This window comes from Brachycentrus maculatus, unplaced genomic scaffold, assembly GCF_059751285.1.
Source record: "Brachycentrus maculatus isolate JH-2025_06_01 unplaced genomic scaffold, ASM5975128v1 h1tg000384l, whole genome shotgun sequence".
Taxonomy (NCBI): domain Eukaryota; kingdom Metazoa; phylum Arthropoda; class Insecta; order Trichoptera; family Brachycentridae; genus Brachycentrus; species Brachycentrus maculatus.
The window spans coordinates 505,134-522,365 of NW_028281133.1; the positions used below are offsets into that span (position 1 = coordinate 505,134).

The following is a 17,232-nucleotide window of genomic DNA, read 5'->3' on the forward strand; positions in this document are numbered from 1 at the left end:
TTATTTCATCTTTTTTTTTGTACTAGAAAAAAATTTAAAAGAAAAATGATGGTTTTAATTCATTCACAATACTCGTATTGCAGCTTTTGAATTTCACTGTTAATAAAGTGTTTAAATAATTTTCATAAACAGGTTGTTTACGTACTATATATAATGCACTTCAATGTTGTTTTTTTTAAAGTTTTATTATAGTTCAACGGGAAAAATATAGCCTGATCCGGATCTTGTCCTTGTAGAGTAAAAATAATTAAAATTCTTAATAAGTAGAGTCACTTAAATATAGAGTCAGGTGCACCGTTTTATGGTCGCGTGGGGTCACTTGTATTTTAAAAAGTTGAAAAGGAAGCAAGTTCTAAATTATTGTTTCTCGATTTGTTTCTTAGATTAGAGGTAACTAAATAAATTCATTTTTATATTCAGTGCCGGAACGCTAATCCGAACGTGAATCGTGTAGAGTGGGTTGTTCGAATTATGAAAACGTTCGGATTCCAGAGTGTTTTGAGAAAAATGGGAGAAAATAACGCGAGATATGTAATTACTACAACCCGGTAATTCTTACATAAATGTACGAGACATCTACGTCCGCACAAGACTGTAAGAAACTTAATAAATTATCCAAAAGCCATTTTCAGGAAACAATATATGATGGCAATAATCATCATCCAATGTTTTCATTTAGTCGTATAGTCAGCCAATGTTTTCATATGTTCAAAAATGTAGTAAGATTCTTTGGAAATGTCTTGCCAAATTTCGTTGTATGTAGAAGACATTTAGCGCAGCAAGCAGACGTAATACATGTATAATTTTGGATTACATTTTCGGAATCAGACAAACCATTTCTTTTAATTACCTAACGTCCAAGTGACTCTGAAATCTAGCTACGGCTTATGCAACGCCGTTTATCATGTCCCTACTCAGGCTTCAACTTTTTATGTTTCATAGCCTATGCCTACGTGTGAGTGGATTTACTCCTTATGTTTAAAGTAACTATAATTTCATGTAATTCATGAGTGAAAATTCTAGGCAAAAACACACGCTCACTCAAACCAAGATCAGGTCAAAATTACCCCTCTATTTCTGGTCAAACTTACCCCGTGCGACAGTAGCCGTTGGAACGAATTAAAGTTCACATTAAAGAAAGAAGAAATTGACGTGCCCAAGATGGCGTGGCTCATTAAAGTGCGGCCTTCACGAGTGCTGTAATAATCGGTTGGGAAATTGATTCCGGAGTAATTGCGGCCGCTCTTTTTGGGCTATCCGCGCCATTTTCAGCAGGATGGCGGTCACCGCATCGATCAATTACACCTGTTTCTAATTTCGGCTTGCTTTTTTGGATTTCTCATTAGTAAAACTATGTATTTATTCACCTGTCTAGAGCACACAGGATGTAGAGTTTAGAGGTTATCAACAATCAGTCAATGCTCGTCATTGAAGTGCTTTACACTTACCTACATACATACATTACGCAACATTCCGATTCGTTCGGATATACTTTATGTCAGCTACTCACTTTAGCGCCTTTTCTAAACACTAGCTCATTTTTTATTATTATAATTTTTATTTCTTAAGTTAACTTATATTACAACTAATATAAACTATTATTTACCTTTCCTTACAGTAAACAAAACATATATTTTTAAATTCTTTCAGATTCTTTTCATTCTTCATACATTCAGGCATCTTATCATACATTTTCAAACCCTTATACATTAAACAATTTTGTGACTCGGTTTTTCAATAATGGCAGTATTATTTTATCCTTATTTCTAGTAATATGTTCATGACAATTTTTATTTAAAGCTATTTTATCCATAAAATATTTTGGTAATTTATCGTTAAAAAAATATATATATAAAGATCAGCATATTTAATTAAAGTCTCTTTTTTATAGATAACCTGTTTAGTTTTTCTCTCATTATTTCGATATTTTTGTATCTATTTTTCAAAAGAACTATTTTCATCGCTTTATTTTCCTCAAAGGTCGATTGATGAAACCTTTGATTTTTCCTTAATTAATTTTTATTATTATTTTTTTATTTTACGTATTTGGAAATTCTACAGAACAGTTACATAAATACATTTACATTAATGAGTAACAAAAAACAGGTATTTGTAACGTTTTATTTAAAAAATTGCACATATCGCTCGCTCCTTTCAACAACGTCATATAACAAAAAACTTGATTTTACAGGAAATCGTTTTTAAAGTTTAAAAATATACACATATATATATATATAATTTATATATATATATATATATATATATATATATATATATATATATATATATATATATATATATATATATATATATATATATATATATATATATATATATATATATATATATATATATATATATATATATATATATATATATATATATATATATATATATATATATATATATATATATATATATATATATATATATATATATATATATATATATATATATATATATATATATTTATATATATATAATATATATATATATATATATATATATATATATATATATATATATATATATATATATATATATATATATGTATATATATATATATATATATATATATATATATATATATAAATATATATATATATACATATATATATATATATATATATATATATATTTATATACATATATACATATATATATATATATATATATATATATATATATATATATATATATATATATATAATATATATAAATATATATATATATATATATATATATATATACATTAACATATATATATAAATTAACATTAGCATATTTAAGCAGTTAAAAACAGCAATCCAATGCAATATATATATATATATATATATATATATATATATATATATATATATATATATATATATATATATATATATATATATATATATATATATATATATATATATATATATATATATATATATATATATATATATATATATATATATATATATATATATATATATATATATCCTTGTTGTCCTTGGGACGTTGATGGATGAAGATCCATCGTTCAATTGATCCGGTCACAGTGAACGGGTCGCTCAAGTGACACAACCCTACTGATGCAGATCTTCTAAATTACCGGATCTTATTCACCTCTAATGTAAATACATGAAACTATGTACAGTTTATGCTAATTTTACATCTCTGTCTCTAATGACGTGAAACATGCCAATGAGATAAAATAGTGACGAAAAAAGGTTGCCCAACATTATCTAACTGTTCTGTATTCGTATTGCGGCTGTGTCTGCGCATGCGCTAGCCACACGCCATCTTTTTATTAGTTTGAATCTGGAATTTGGAACGCGGTAATCTCCATATTTATTGAATTTTAAAGCCCGCCTTTATTCAAATACCGTGGACACATTCAACATAGGCATCTATGCTAATCTTTTATACACATTTCATTAACATAGCACTGTTTGGATTTGTGTCATTTCGTTACAACGTTGAACGGTTTTTACTCGGTCTCAAGATTCGATTCGTTTGTATTGGAAAACGTAAAAATTATGGGATTAAGTAATTTAGGACTGATTAACAAAAAATATCGCAAGTTTTTGTCTGACGTTTATTACTTGGTTATCTATAAAACTGCTTGTATTGAGGTTAATGTGCAAATTCCCTCAAATGAATAAAAAGTTTCATAATGTAACTAACTAACCAAAACGCTGCTTTCCCGCAGGGGTAGGCAGAAAGAATAGAACGCCACACCACTCTGTCTTTGCAAACATTCTTCGCCCTTTCCACGTTCATGCATCTCTTCATACATACACGCCGATTGTTACGACTCCTAACCTGACCACTTTCAAGTATTTGGCATACCTGATCGTGCCATGTTTTTCTCGGTCTTCCTCTGCTCTTTTTTCCACTTACATTCGCCTCATAAATTTGTTTTACCGTTCTTTCCTCACCCATTCGTTCTACATGTCCAAACCATCTCAACACACCTTTCTTAATTTTATCGATAATGCTTATCGCAGCCTTGCATTCCTTCCTTATTTCACTATTCGCACATCTGAATGAAATGTTGACTATTTAAAAAAAAAAACACTTGTATAATACCACTTCATGAGTTTTATTCAATTACACGTTTAGTTTCGAAAACTACAGATGTTTTCATCTACAGTTTCTACTTTTCACTTTTCTACTTTAGTTGAAAACATCTGTAGTTTTCGAAACTAGACGTGTAATTAAATAAAACTCATGAAGTGGTATTATACAAGCGTTCGATTTTTGAAAACACAGAATGTGCAAAAAACATTCAAAAAATAAACATTCAAATTTATTTATTATAACTAAGAAACTAAATAACCATCACAAGCCGAGAGAATATAACGTCACACCAACATGTCTTTGCATATAATATTCGCCTTTTCCACATTTAAAGATCTCCTCATACATACCCGCCGATTACTCCGACTCCTGACCCGACTACTTTCAAGTATTTAAAACACTCGAAATACCTATTCTTGTATAAATTTCTAAAAACACAACCCGTTTTCACACGTCAGGTTTGCGCGGTTCTATCTCCAATCTTTCAATAAAAGCTCGATTTCATTTTCCTAAGATAAATCATCCCGATAATGATACTCGCAGTACAATTATGTTGCGAGTCGTGAAAACTTAACTGTGAATGAGAATTAATTGCATTCTTGTTGTTTTCTCGCAGTGGTTTCCACATTTTTGTCGTATCCGAATTCTATTGTTGCTGACAGTGTGTACTTTGTAATCCCGCAGTCCCACCTGTAATGGGTGCTACAGAAAACGTGTGTTTTTTTAATTATTTTATATTTCACAATATAATATAATTACAAGTGCAAAAATATTATATAATAATAATAATAATACCCTTATCCGCACCCCAATGGTGCATAGGGCACTGCGTCATATGAACGCAGTGTTATCTTGATCGTTTACACATGAAAGAAAGGTGATCAGCCCTCCGCTTCTGGTACCAGTCCAGGGTAAATATTACAGTGAAAAAATCACTTATATTTATTTTACCCCCCTTGGGAATCGAACCCGGGACCTCCAGAATGGTAGCCGAGCGTGCTGACCATTACACTACGGAGGCGGACAAAATACTGCTAATATTATATAATAAGAATTAATAATTAATATGGGAGTAGAAAACTTATAGTAACCAATTCTGTAGGAGCGGCCTAATACATATGGCCTGTATATGTGGAGCGAATGGATAACGAGAGAATGACTAAGAAAATATATATGGGGCGAATGTGAGTGGGAGAACAGAACGAGAACGGCTGGTTTGAACATGTGGAACGTACGAGTGAGCAAAGAACGGTTAAACAAATCTATGAGGCGAATGTAGTTGGAAAAAGAATCAGAGGAAGACCGAGGAAAACTTGGCACAATCAGGTATGTCAAATACTTGAAAGCGGCCGGCTCAGGAGTCGGAATGATCGACAGGTTTTATAAAGAACGTGGTAGAGGTGAGGAATGCTTACAAAGACAACGAGGTGTGGCGTTTTATCCTCTGTGCCTATCCCTGCGGGAAGTGGCGTGATGGTTAGACTTGGATATATATTTTGTGTTTACTCGTAACACATGTCGTGTTTTTTGTGTCACCCGGTTCATATAAAAACGTATGATTCATGCGTGGCCACGCATTAGTCAGTTTTGACTGAGAATATAGAATCGTATTGTTGGTTTTACACTCAAGTTTCTTGGAGATCTTTGTTTGAGCTATTCTCACGATATAATTCTCTCGGCTTTAAAAAAAACGACACATAACAAGTAAATAATATAATCATCTCTGGAATGTAAATTGGTCCAAAACACTTTTATACATCGTCAGTGGTACCTACTGTAAAAACTACAATATTCCAAATTTGACAAAAATAAGTTTTTATTTTATTTTTATTTTCATTATTTTTTTTCACTTCAGTAGAATAAAATAATATGCTCGATATTATTTTATTTTTACCTTACGATTTATTAGTTTAAAAATTGTATAATATAAATACATAATACTCAAAAAAGAAACGGAAAAAATTAATATTAATTTTATTATTTACATACGTAGGTTTTATGTTTTATGTTTGATTATAGATCTCAAATAAAGGGCGAAACATCCAGTATCTGATACTATAAAAAAACTGAATAAATAACATTAAAATATATGTCAATAATCAACTGGCCAAATTTTATTTTTATTTATTTATTTCATAGATACATACATTTCTTAACTATATTTATTACGGGTCTTTAGGCATGGCCTGTGTCGAGCCGAAATACTTACATTTAAAAAAAATTGTTATTTGTTTTTTTTTTATTATTTTTATATTAGATTATATACATTACAAACAAACGATACAATAACAATTTACAGCATAAATAACGAGTATTTTAAATTAAAATTAGCAACTGAAAGTATTTTAAAATGTCTCTCTTACCTAAAACATATGTGAATTATTCGGAATTAATGTCACTTACATCCAATTGGAAAAACCTATATACTTCACAAATTTTCAACTGATGAAAGCATCATCTATCAAAATTTCAACTAACATACTAAATAATGCATCGAAACACGTGCCAAAATGGATTTTAAGAAAAAGTGGTATTTGCCATGAAAAACTTAAATGATAGATATTACCACAAAGTGACTTATTTGATAAAATATTTTTTCCTTTTTCTTAAAGATAAATTCGTTAAATTTCTCTAAGATTGCATTACAATGTGAATCGTATTAGTTATTGTCTCTGGTTGTGGTCCCGTGGTTAGTGTCGCGGTTCTTATGTCAGAGTTTCTCGGGTCGAACCCACTCTACCACAATTTGAAACCCATTGCTAATAATGAGCCGCTTAGGCTCACAGAACTAGTTTGAAATTGATATATTTGTGTAAATAAATAAAAATAAAAATATTCTCTCTGTGTGTAATGCATTTTTAGCCGTAGAATAAATAATAGCTTATGTCAATACTGAGCACTTAAAACATTCGAGTTAGAAACATATTTATGGATTACCTGTACATGTGTAGGCAGATACCGTTGCGCTGTAAACAATGTTATTATTGTACTTACAAGAAGAAAAATTACAAAAATATTTTGATAACCCGAAAACCATTTATTACTTCGTAATGTGTCCGGATCCGTAGTGCAATGGTTAGAGTGTTTGGCTATAATTCATGTTAAAATACAGTAAAACCTCGATATAACGGACCTCTATTTAAGGAACTTCGGATTAAACGGACGAAAATCCGATAAATGTAATAAAAAGTTAAAACGTCATGTTAATATTGTATGTGCATACATGCTTAAATTCTAGTGTTATCGCATTTTTTTGCGGCCATGATAATCACAAATTTTGTCTCAAAACTTCAAAAGTGCAAACAAAACTTGATTTATTTTTCAAAGCAGGATTACGTGTCGTTAAAGCCCGGGGGATATTCGTAAGCACAGAATTCATTCCATCGGAGACACATCAGATCAGATCACATGTCTTTTCACGCCTGTTTTTTTTAAGAATTCATATAAGTATATTAGATATTTTATTTTTATTTTGAGAATATATAAGTATATGGAAAAAATAAATGTATATTTTTTTGACTCCTTACATTTCACAACTCTTTTCTTTTCAAAGCCATATAATTATTTAAAAGATAAACTTATTTCTTCAATGCAAAAAGGTGTTGAGAAAAAACCACGTAAAATGTTACCTGGATTAAGAGAAAATTAATTTTAATTTAATTTAATTTGATTTTATTTTATTTTATTTTTCGGGAATTGTACAGCTTACATATAAAAAATGATATAAAACAATAGTTACATTAACAATAATAAACATTACATTACATTGACAAAAAGTAGTTACGTTAAAAAAAAAAAGCCAATTAAACAATTCCACAATTATGTTATAAAACTATTAAAAAACATTCAGAGATTAAACAAAGTTGCGACTTAACGAATACTGGGCCTTAACATATGATTGTGATTTCAGACAAAGATACGTGTAGAAGTGTGTCACAATTTCCATCTTTTGAGTTATACGCTGATCGACCCAGAGACGTGTAAAATTCTTTAATAAATAAAACCAATCGAAATTTCAATAATTGGACCCTAGGGCGATCCCTTCAAATTTGTGTAATTCATTTGCATAGGGCCCTAAGCTCATACCTTGATTGTACCGATTGGTCAATAATTTTCACTACAAAACCTCAATATACATAAATTCAACTAAGCAACTAACGAAATTGTTCATCAAAGTTTATCGGCGTTGGGTCTTCGAATGATTAAAAACGTGGCTCGTTAGAAAAAAATAATCCATTCGTGAATCTGGTCACGACTTTAAGCTGAGAATAGCATTACCGAAATACCTAAATAGTTACATAAGTTAAATTTATTAGAAATTAAAGTAAATATGATTTTGTTAATTGCTTGAGATGATAGTTGCTTCAAAACGCTTGAGTCTTTCGTAACAAGTTGCCCATTTCTCTTAAAAAGAAACATTTATATCTCGTTAGCCGATCTTGTGTATTTTCTAAAATTTCTCTTTAAAAATATAATAATGTGTGTTAATAACTCATACAAAGTGGTCATGTATGAGGGTATACGAGGGTATTTTCATCAACAGGTGAAAATACAAACTTATTTTTACCTAAACTTGTATTTAAAGTATTGTTTAAATTTTCACCCGTTGATGGAAAACATCTGTAGTTTATGAAACAAGTCGTGTTTACATTAGTAAACTTAAAAAGTGGTCACAAACAAGTATTTTATTTTAATATTTTAATTGAAAGTACTTGTTTAATGGGTAAATCGCTTCATTCTTATTTTCTTTAGGATTTTTTTCAAAGAAAAATATTAATGTTTTTATTTTTTACAAAAATACATTAATTACATGCTATTTTTGTGACCCTAAGCGATTCATTGTCTATCAAAATGTGGTAGAGTGGGTTCGAACCCAGAAATTCTTACTCAAGAATCCAAGACACCATCTAACCATCGGACCACAACCCGACACTTTTATCAACTAAACCAATCATTTAAAATTCCATTTTTAATTAATGTTTTACTTAGTAAATACCACTATTTCTTAAAAATCTACTGTGACACGTGTTTCGATGCATTCCGCATCATTTTCAAACATCGTATGTGAAGCTAATTCTAAATTTTAGAGTTGGGTCCTTGGGACGTTGAAGGTTTAAGAGGGGGTAGTAGCTGTTTCTTATTTTCATTTATTTATTTATTTTTTATTCTTATTTCTTATCAGTGGGAACATAGACTATAGGAGGGAGGCTTTAGTCATTGTCATATTATTAATTATGGGTTTATTGTTTTTTAAATTTTTATGAATTTCTTTTGTTTCAAAATGTTTAAAATGGCTTTTCGTATTAATAATTTTTATTATTAACGTTTTAACATTTAAATGTCGTTTTTTTTGTATTGTCAAAAAAAACATATTTAAGCCCTTGATTAAAATTCAGGACACGGTTTGAATTGGATGAATCAAACATCTACATGAATACATAAATTCGAGTATGTACATATTTATTCCGGATCGTAAAAATATACACAACACATTGACATGCATGATGTGTCTTGGATAAATGAGACTTCACGTCAAAAAATAATTAAAATCGAGTTTAAAATATTGAACCATTACCTCACGAAAGAAATTATCAATCACATCTTCAGTTTTTTTTAAGTTAAAAAACAAAATCGGTTGCTTTGACGTTACATAACTGAATTTAAAGTACAGTAAAACCTCGATAAAACGAACTAATTAGGGGGAGGGAAAGTCCGTTAAACTCGAAAGTAAAAAATAAATGAAAAACATTTTTTTTTAAATATGGACACTGTATTTAGATATAAATAAACAATACAAAGCACAAACAAAACTCTATTTATTGTTCACAACATTTTGAGTGTGTCCAAATACTTGTTCACAAAATCTGAATTATCTCCAATTACAGGAGTTATTTTCATTATCAATTAGGAGTAGTGAGATTGTCAATAATGGGTAGAAATGGTTAATGTTACACGTGTGTAAAGTGATCACTTAAACAAGTCTATGACGGTCGTCAGCCCCGTAAATGTCCGACTTCCATATTCTTCTTCATCTTTGATGAGATGTTAAAAAATAATATGAAAACAACTCCTGTAATTGGAGACAATCCGGATTTTGTGAACAAGTATTACGATACACTCAATATGTTGTAAACCAAGATCAGGTCAATATTACCCCACTGTAATTTTTTGAACATAACCTGGTTTACAAGTGGACTACTCACTTCGTATATGAGGCCCAAAATACGATAAGTCGTAACATTTTTTTTTTAAACCCAGGTAACGTTTGACGTTTTTTTTAATAATAAAATACAATTTAGTTGTCTCAAAAAAATCTGTGTTTGATTTAAAAATTATATAAATTAAACGTCAAATCAATAAATTAATTAATCGAGGTCTGTTATATCGAGGTTTTACTGTGATTGTATTTATGACGGATAGAGTCATCTGTCGTTTTGCGTAACCAATTGCATCGGGTTGCATCTGTGCATTAAATATATGCAGTTGAATAATTGCGTAATATACTTGTTACAATTTTACGCGAGGTGTTGACCGTTCAATTTTCGGGAGCGCGCCATTCATCTCGAGAGATCTGATAAGAAAATAAAGACGTGATGTGTAAAAATAAATCTCGAGTTTTCTTTAAAACACTTGTTAAGAATTTGTATGTCTATTTGCACAGTTCTCAGGCATAAGGTCGTCTGTGTTTACAATCGAATGTACAAATATGTATTTAATGCACGTTCGTCTTTTTGTGGGCTTACTTTAATTTATTTACTTTTGTTTAAAACATTCTAGAATATTTTTTTTACATATTTTTCTATTGGAATCATTTGTGGAGGTTTTCACCAAAAAATTACATTTCCAATATTGCACGAAAATCTTTTAAATACAAATCTGTTCTGTTCACTGTATTCTATCGAAATCTTAATTAAAGCTGCGATAAAACGTGACCAATCCTGTGTTAAACCAATATGAAATCATTAAATCGCACCAAAAAGTAATCATTTTACAAGTTACATTTCCTAATTACCTACTTAAAATCATTTATAATAAAAATGTAACGTTTTGGTGAGGACCTTCACATTTTTATGTATGTCTTATCTACGGGAAATAAATTTTTATTTACATTTTTTACGCATTTTTTTTCATGAGATTTTTATTTACATTTTTAAACTAATATTTTTAATGAGAATTAAACTTAAACTAGCTAAAAAATTAAACGAATGATTATATAAAATATTGCATATTCTGCATATTAATGCGTATTATTATATAAAATAATGCAGTAATAAAATATGCATATTCTGTTGATTTTTTACAAACTTTTATTTTTATTTTGGTCAATCGGTTAATATTTTTCCAACTTTACAATTCTAGCCAGCTAAATATTTTTTAAATTACTGTTTTTAAAAAAATATTATTATAGGTACAAACCAATGCATCTTTTGAGATCCCTTTAAAATGTTTTGTAAATATTTGGTATCTGTAGTAGGATTAATACTATCTTTTTATGTTATATTTCACTGTATTCTAAAATCTTTTTTAGTTTTAACGGTTCAGTTTGAATGTTGGATATTATTTTTTGACATCTCATCAAAGATGAAGAAGAATATGTAAGTCTGGGCATTTACGGAGCTGACGACCGTCATAGGCTGGTTTAAGTGATCACTTTACACACATGTAACATTCACCAATTCTACCCATTATTGACAACCACGCTACTCAAATTCTTGGACGTTCTATATATATATATATGAACCAATTTAGAAACCTTGTTCTTGAATCACTAGAACTTCACTAGAGACATCTATTGGTAAGATGTAAAGAAGCTTTATACTAAGCAGATACTCTTATATTAGTATGTGAGGTCCGAATCCTGGATTATAATCACACACATGAGAAACGCCAGAAAATACCATTTTCATTTTTATTATTTAAGTTATTATTAGATTAAAACCAATATTTTTAGCTTTTCCACTTTTTTTATTTGACCAGCGACCGGGTTTCGTCGTTACCGACATCATCAGACTGGTCTGATGATGTCGGTAACGACGAAACCCAGTCGCTGGTCAAATAAAAAAATTGGAAAAGCTAAAAATATTGGTTTTAATCTAATAATAAATTAAAAATGCAATTTCATCACGAAGTGTCAGTGGATAATATAAATCTATTTATTATTTAAGCTTATAATTTGACCGGATAATTTATTTACAACATTTTGAGTGTGTCCAAATTCTTGTTCACAAAATCTGGATTATTTCTAATTACAGGAGTTATTTTCAAATTACTTTTTGACATCTTCTTCATCTTTGATGAGATGTCAAAAAATAATAATAATATGAAAATAACTCCTGTAATTGGAGATAATCCAGATTTTGTGAACAAGAATTTGGACACACTCAAAATGTTGTTAATATTGGATATTTAATAAGTTAAAAAACAAGAAAGGAGTGTTAGATGGTTAGATGGTTTGGGCATGTGAATCGAATGAGTGAAAAAGCACAGGAATTTTTTTGAGGTGAATTAAGATGAAAATAAAATCAGAGAAGACCGTGGAAAACTTGGAATAATCAAGTATTTGAAATACTTAAAAGTGGTCAGTCGGGTAATCGGAATAATCGGAGGGTATGTATGACGAGATGCTTGAATGTGAAAGAGGCGAAGATTATTTGCAAATACAGATTAGAGTGGCGTTACATTTTAGAGAGTTTAAAAATATATACATAAATATTCTTATTATTTTCTTTTACTATTAAGTATAAAACAGAATTAAAGACTTGTGTCGTTTTTTAATCAAGAATGATAATGTAAGCCTACATTATCTTCTCGATTTTTACTTACTTGCCTTGTTTCGCACTCCGAGCCATAAGTTTCTCGTTAGTAGATCATTAACTGAACAAAAACTGTTCTGTTTCTGACGTTGCGTAGGAACCCTCATAGAATAATAAGACCCTTAAAATAAGAAAAAATATCAGCTTTTATACAAAAAGCTGTACTTTTTGTATGATAGAGGAGTTTTCGAAGCGTTATATATCAAGGAGAACTCACAAACACACAATCCATAAAGCTATCGGCTGCGCGAGAAGCTATACATGTATTCCACGCACATTTTTAGTTGAAATTTATATTGGAATTATGCTTTTAAAAAAATTATATACACACAATTTTTTTCTTAATTTTTTTACTGATTACTTCTCAATAACTCATTCTTTGTTAAATAATTTATTTCGAAGAAACAATGTTTTTAAATACAAAAACGGTATTTTAAACAAAAAATTAAATTACTCAAAGGTTTTCTGGGTTTAAAGAAAATTAAGTTGTGATTTATCGTTTATTGGGGCTTAAGTATGTTAATAATTCAATCCAAACATGATTTAATTTTGTGGTCCACAATTGTATCGCATCAGAACTTATTTTAAAATGACAGATTGGTATTTTAAGAACAAATTCCTAATTTCTTTATTTTTCTTGTTTCAGGAAAGAGAACTTCAAACGAAGAACCCTAGTTTCGGACACAAATTCAATGACAATAAGTTAAACACACGTTATTTTTACCGTTAAAAATAATGATGTACGTTAAAAAAGACCCATGAATAATGTAAAGTTCATTAAATAACAGTGATTAGTGTCGTGAATAATTTTAAGTGATGTATTTTATAAAAATAAACAATAATATCAGATAAAAAACATTGTAAATCCTCCATGTTTGACAGTATTTCGACAGAGCGCCTTTTTTATTTTGAAATTGGAGCGCCGCCATCTTTAGATGCGCGTTCCGTAATACGCACCTGATTGCATTGGCATTCTGGTGATTTAGTTTTTTTTAAATTATTTTTTGGCTGTTGGATATATTGCGATCCGAGCAAAATGGCTGCCGTCATGATCGAAGCTAGGTCCTTCAGGCCTTTCAAATCATCCGAAGAATATCTGTATGCCATGAAGGAAGATCTAGCGGAGTGGCTGAATACCCTGTATCCAGAATTGATGATCAATGTGGATAATTTTATGGACCGTCTCGACACCGGTGTTGCACTGTGCAAGGTAAGAAAAATCCCTAAAATATTATCATATTTTTAACAACATAAAATTAATTATTTTTTAAATAATTTTATTTATCACATTTTAAAAGAAATATATTCAGGGGAATAGATTCACAAAAGAAGTTAAAAAATCTCCCCATAAACCTCGTGTTCAAAAACTTAGATATTTAAAATAGTTATCAAGTTACTGTAAATAAACCCTTAGCCGCACCCCAATGGTGCATAGGGCACTGCATCATATAAACGCAGTGTTATCTTGATCGTTTACACATGAAGGAAAGGTGATCAGCCCTCCGCTTCAGGTACCAGTCCAGGGTAATATCGAATAAATATTAGAGAGAAAAGATCACTTATATTTATTTAGCCCCTGGGAATCGAACCCGGGACCTCCAGAACGGTAGCCGAGCAGGCTAACCATTACAATACAGAGGCAGACAAGTTACTGTTTCAAGTCAAAAATAATAAAAACACTTTTATAATTTTAGACTCACTATATTTGTGCTGCTTTGAAAAAGCAAAGAAACGGTATTTTAAATTATCAAGTCTCTCTCAAAACTGACGTTTGTTAGCCATATTGTTTTTTTCTCTATCGCACTTTGTTTCGTTGGCAGAACACTTTTCATAAATTAATAAAATTAAAGAAACATATTTCTTAACATATCTTATCATTCAAATGGGTAATTACTTGATACGAGACCGGAATTGGGAGATATTGTATAGTAAATAACATATTACGCACCTACCTAGAAAATTAGGATCAAATGGATATCACAACACTGTTGGGTTACATTGTTTTTTTTTACTTGAAATTAAACTGATACCATACGATAGTTTCAGAAACAATAAATACACGAAATAAAAAAAAAACAATTAATCGCTTAGATTAAGAGCATGTAATGTTATCTATAACGCTGTTTGAAAAATGAATCTTAATTTTTTTCTATGGTTTACGTCAGGTGGAAAAGTCGACTTTGAATTTCTCATTATTTATTTCTTTATTAAATGTTAAAATCAAACACTGATTTTAACAGTCTACTAAATTTTATTTTACTATCGAAAACACATAAAAATAAAAATTTAAAACTTTGTATACATTAATCTTACTGAAAAAATATCTTAACATAAGTTGCACAGAACTAAATTTCCTTCAACTTATTTTTTATTATTTTAAGCCGATAGTTGAAAATACACATAATTCGAGATGGCGAATTACGCGGTATTTTGATCAGTACAATTTCAAATACAGATATATGTTTTTTTAACAGTAAAATAAAATATAGCAGACTCTAAAAATCAGTGTTTGATTTTAACTTTAATTGATAATTAAATAACCCAAAATTCTAATTCGACTTGTCCATCTGACTATAGAAAAAAATGAAGATTCATTTTTTAAACAGCGTTTTAGACAATACTATTTGTTTTATGTATATATTATATACATAACTATGTCATGTACTTTATACTATTAATCTCATACTGGTGTTTACTTTCTTTTCATTTTATCTTCAATTCGAAATTCCGAAACACTGTTCCGTGTACCCATTACCCATTGCTTGATTTATTATTAATTACGAAGAAAAAACAAACAAAAAAATTCATAAGTGCTCAATTCAAATTGTCTTTTCCTCTCGCATCTTATGATAGATGATTAAGCGTGCGAGAAAGAAATTAAAAAGGTAAAATCAATTTATGGCTTTTCATTAAGTAAATTACTTCCCATGAATCAAGCGACACGCATGCAGAGAGGTGAAATATTGTGTTTTCTCTGTGCTAGCTCGCTGTGCACCTATACAACGTACTATGGGATATAACATAGGCAGTGGCGTGCATTCCATATAGGCAGAAAATCAGTGCCTACCTTAACTTACCCGCGTGACATATAAAAACGCAACCAGTAGGTACCAGCTTTACCTTAACTTACCTACCTTAACTGCCTACCCTAGTAAGTAGTACCCAGCTTACCTAGTTTACCTTACCACCTACTTATATTGTCAACCCTTGTAAGTAGTACGTAGCTTATTGCCTCCCTTAATTAATTATTTGTGCACGCCACTGAACGTAAACGCGTATGAGAGGAACTCAAGTTTATTTGACTAACTAAATAACCATCATGCTGCTTCACCGCGGGAGTAGGCATAGAGAATAGAAGGCCACACCAATTGATGTTTGCAAACAATCTTCCACATTCATGCAGGCAGGTTCCAGGGCTAGTTGGGTAGATGCTCGACTGCGTAACTGGGGTTGTGGGTTTGATTCCCGCCAAACGCAAAATGAATTCAATGAATTTTTATTTTCAATTGGTCTGGGTGTTTGTGATGTATTTCATATCTACCTTTCCTATCCTTGCCATCCTACCTGCAGGCAAGCTTTTAATAAAAGAGGGTTTTCAGGTTATCCCTCTAAAAATGCATCTCCTCATATACCTTCATATATCCGTTAAGTATTCCGACTCCTGACCTTACCACGCCGAACAATTTGAAGTGTTTGGTCATATCAGGTTTTCTTAGGCATTGATGATTGTTCTGAATTTATATTATCTAAAATTACCCCATAATATATATTTTATAATCCGGATTAAAAACAATGGAAATTCCAAGATAAAACAAAATGATTTTGATAATTTTAATATGACCCGATAATTGATTGTAATTGTTTGCTGTAACGTTTTATCAGTTGATATCTATGTAGATAATTACACATGTAAATGATGGATGTGCATGTGTTGACTTGTACATAGAGCACTCGATATGTTCACAATTGCAACCTGACATCCATGGATATAGTGAACATTCCCAACTTAGCAACTATACAGAAAGATCCATGCCGCCATAATTAGTTGTAAACTAAAATAATAACGTCACATATAAAAAAACTTGATTTTTCAGGAGATTGTTTTTAAAGTTTAAGAATATGATAAACTGTATTAAAAATAAATATCAAGCCACTTATTGAACTTTGTACTGTGCAACAGATCTTTTCAGGTAAACCCTGAAGGTTTTTTCTCCATTTGAATTTTTTTGTATATTAAAAAAAAATAATTAAACAATTCCTTTTCTTCAAAATGCAAAAACAACACTTTCTGCCCTGTGGCGGGTAAATATTAAGTTAAACATATGTTGTTTTTGCTGGGATATAGTGCATTTTC

At 30.0% G+C, this 17,232-nt stretch overlaps 1 protein-coding gene across 1 annotated transcript in view; it reads left to right on the forward strand.

The window, feature by feature from the left end:
* Nucleotides 1-17,232, forward strand: part of LOC148303166 (GAS2-like protein pickled eggs) — a gene marked incomplete at its 3' end in the record, with an annotated part of 242,602 nt that overhangs the window by 20,258 nt on the left and 205,112 nt on the right. The window contains exon 2 of the mRNA XM_088270420.1: nt 13,525-14,088. Within this exon, the coding sequence (XP_088126546.1) occupies nt 13,915-14,088 (174 nt within the window). The remainder of the gene's footprint in view (nt 1-13,524; nt 14,089-17,232) is intronic.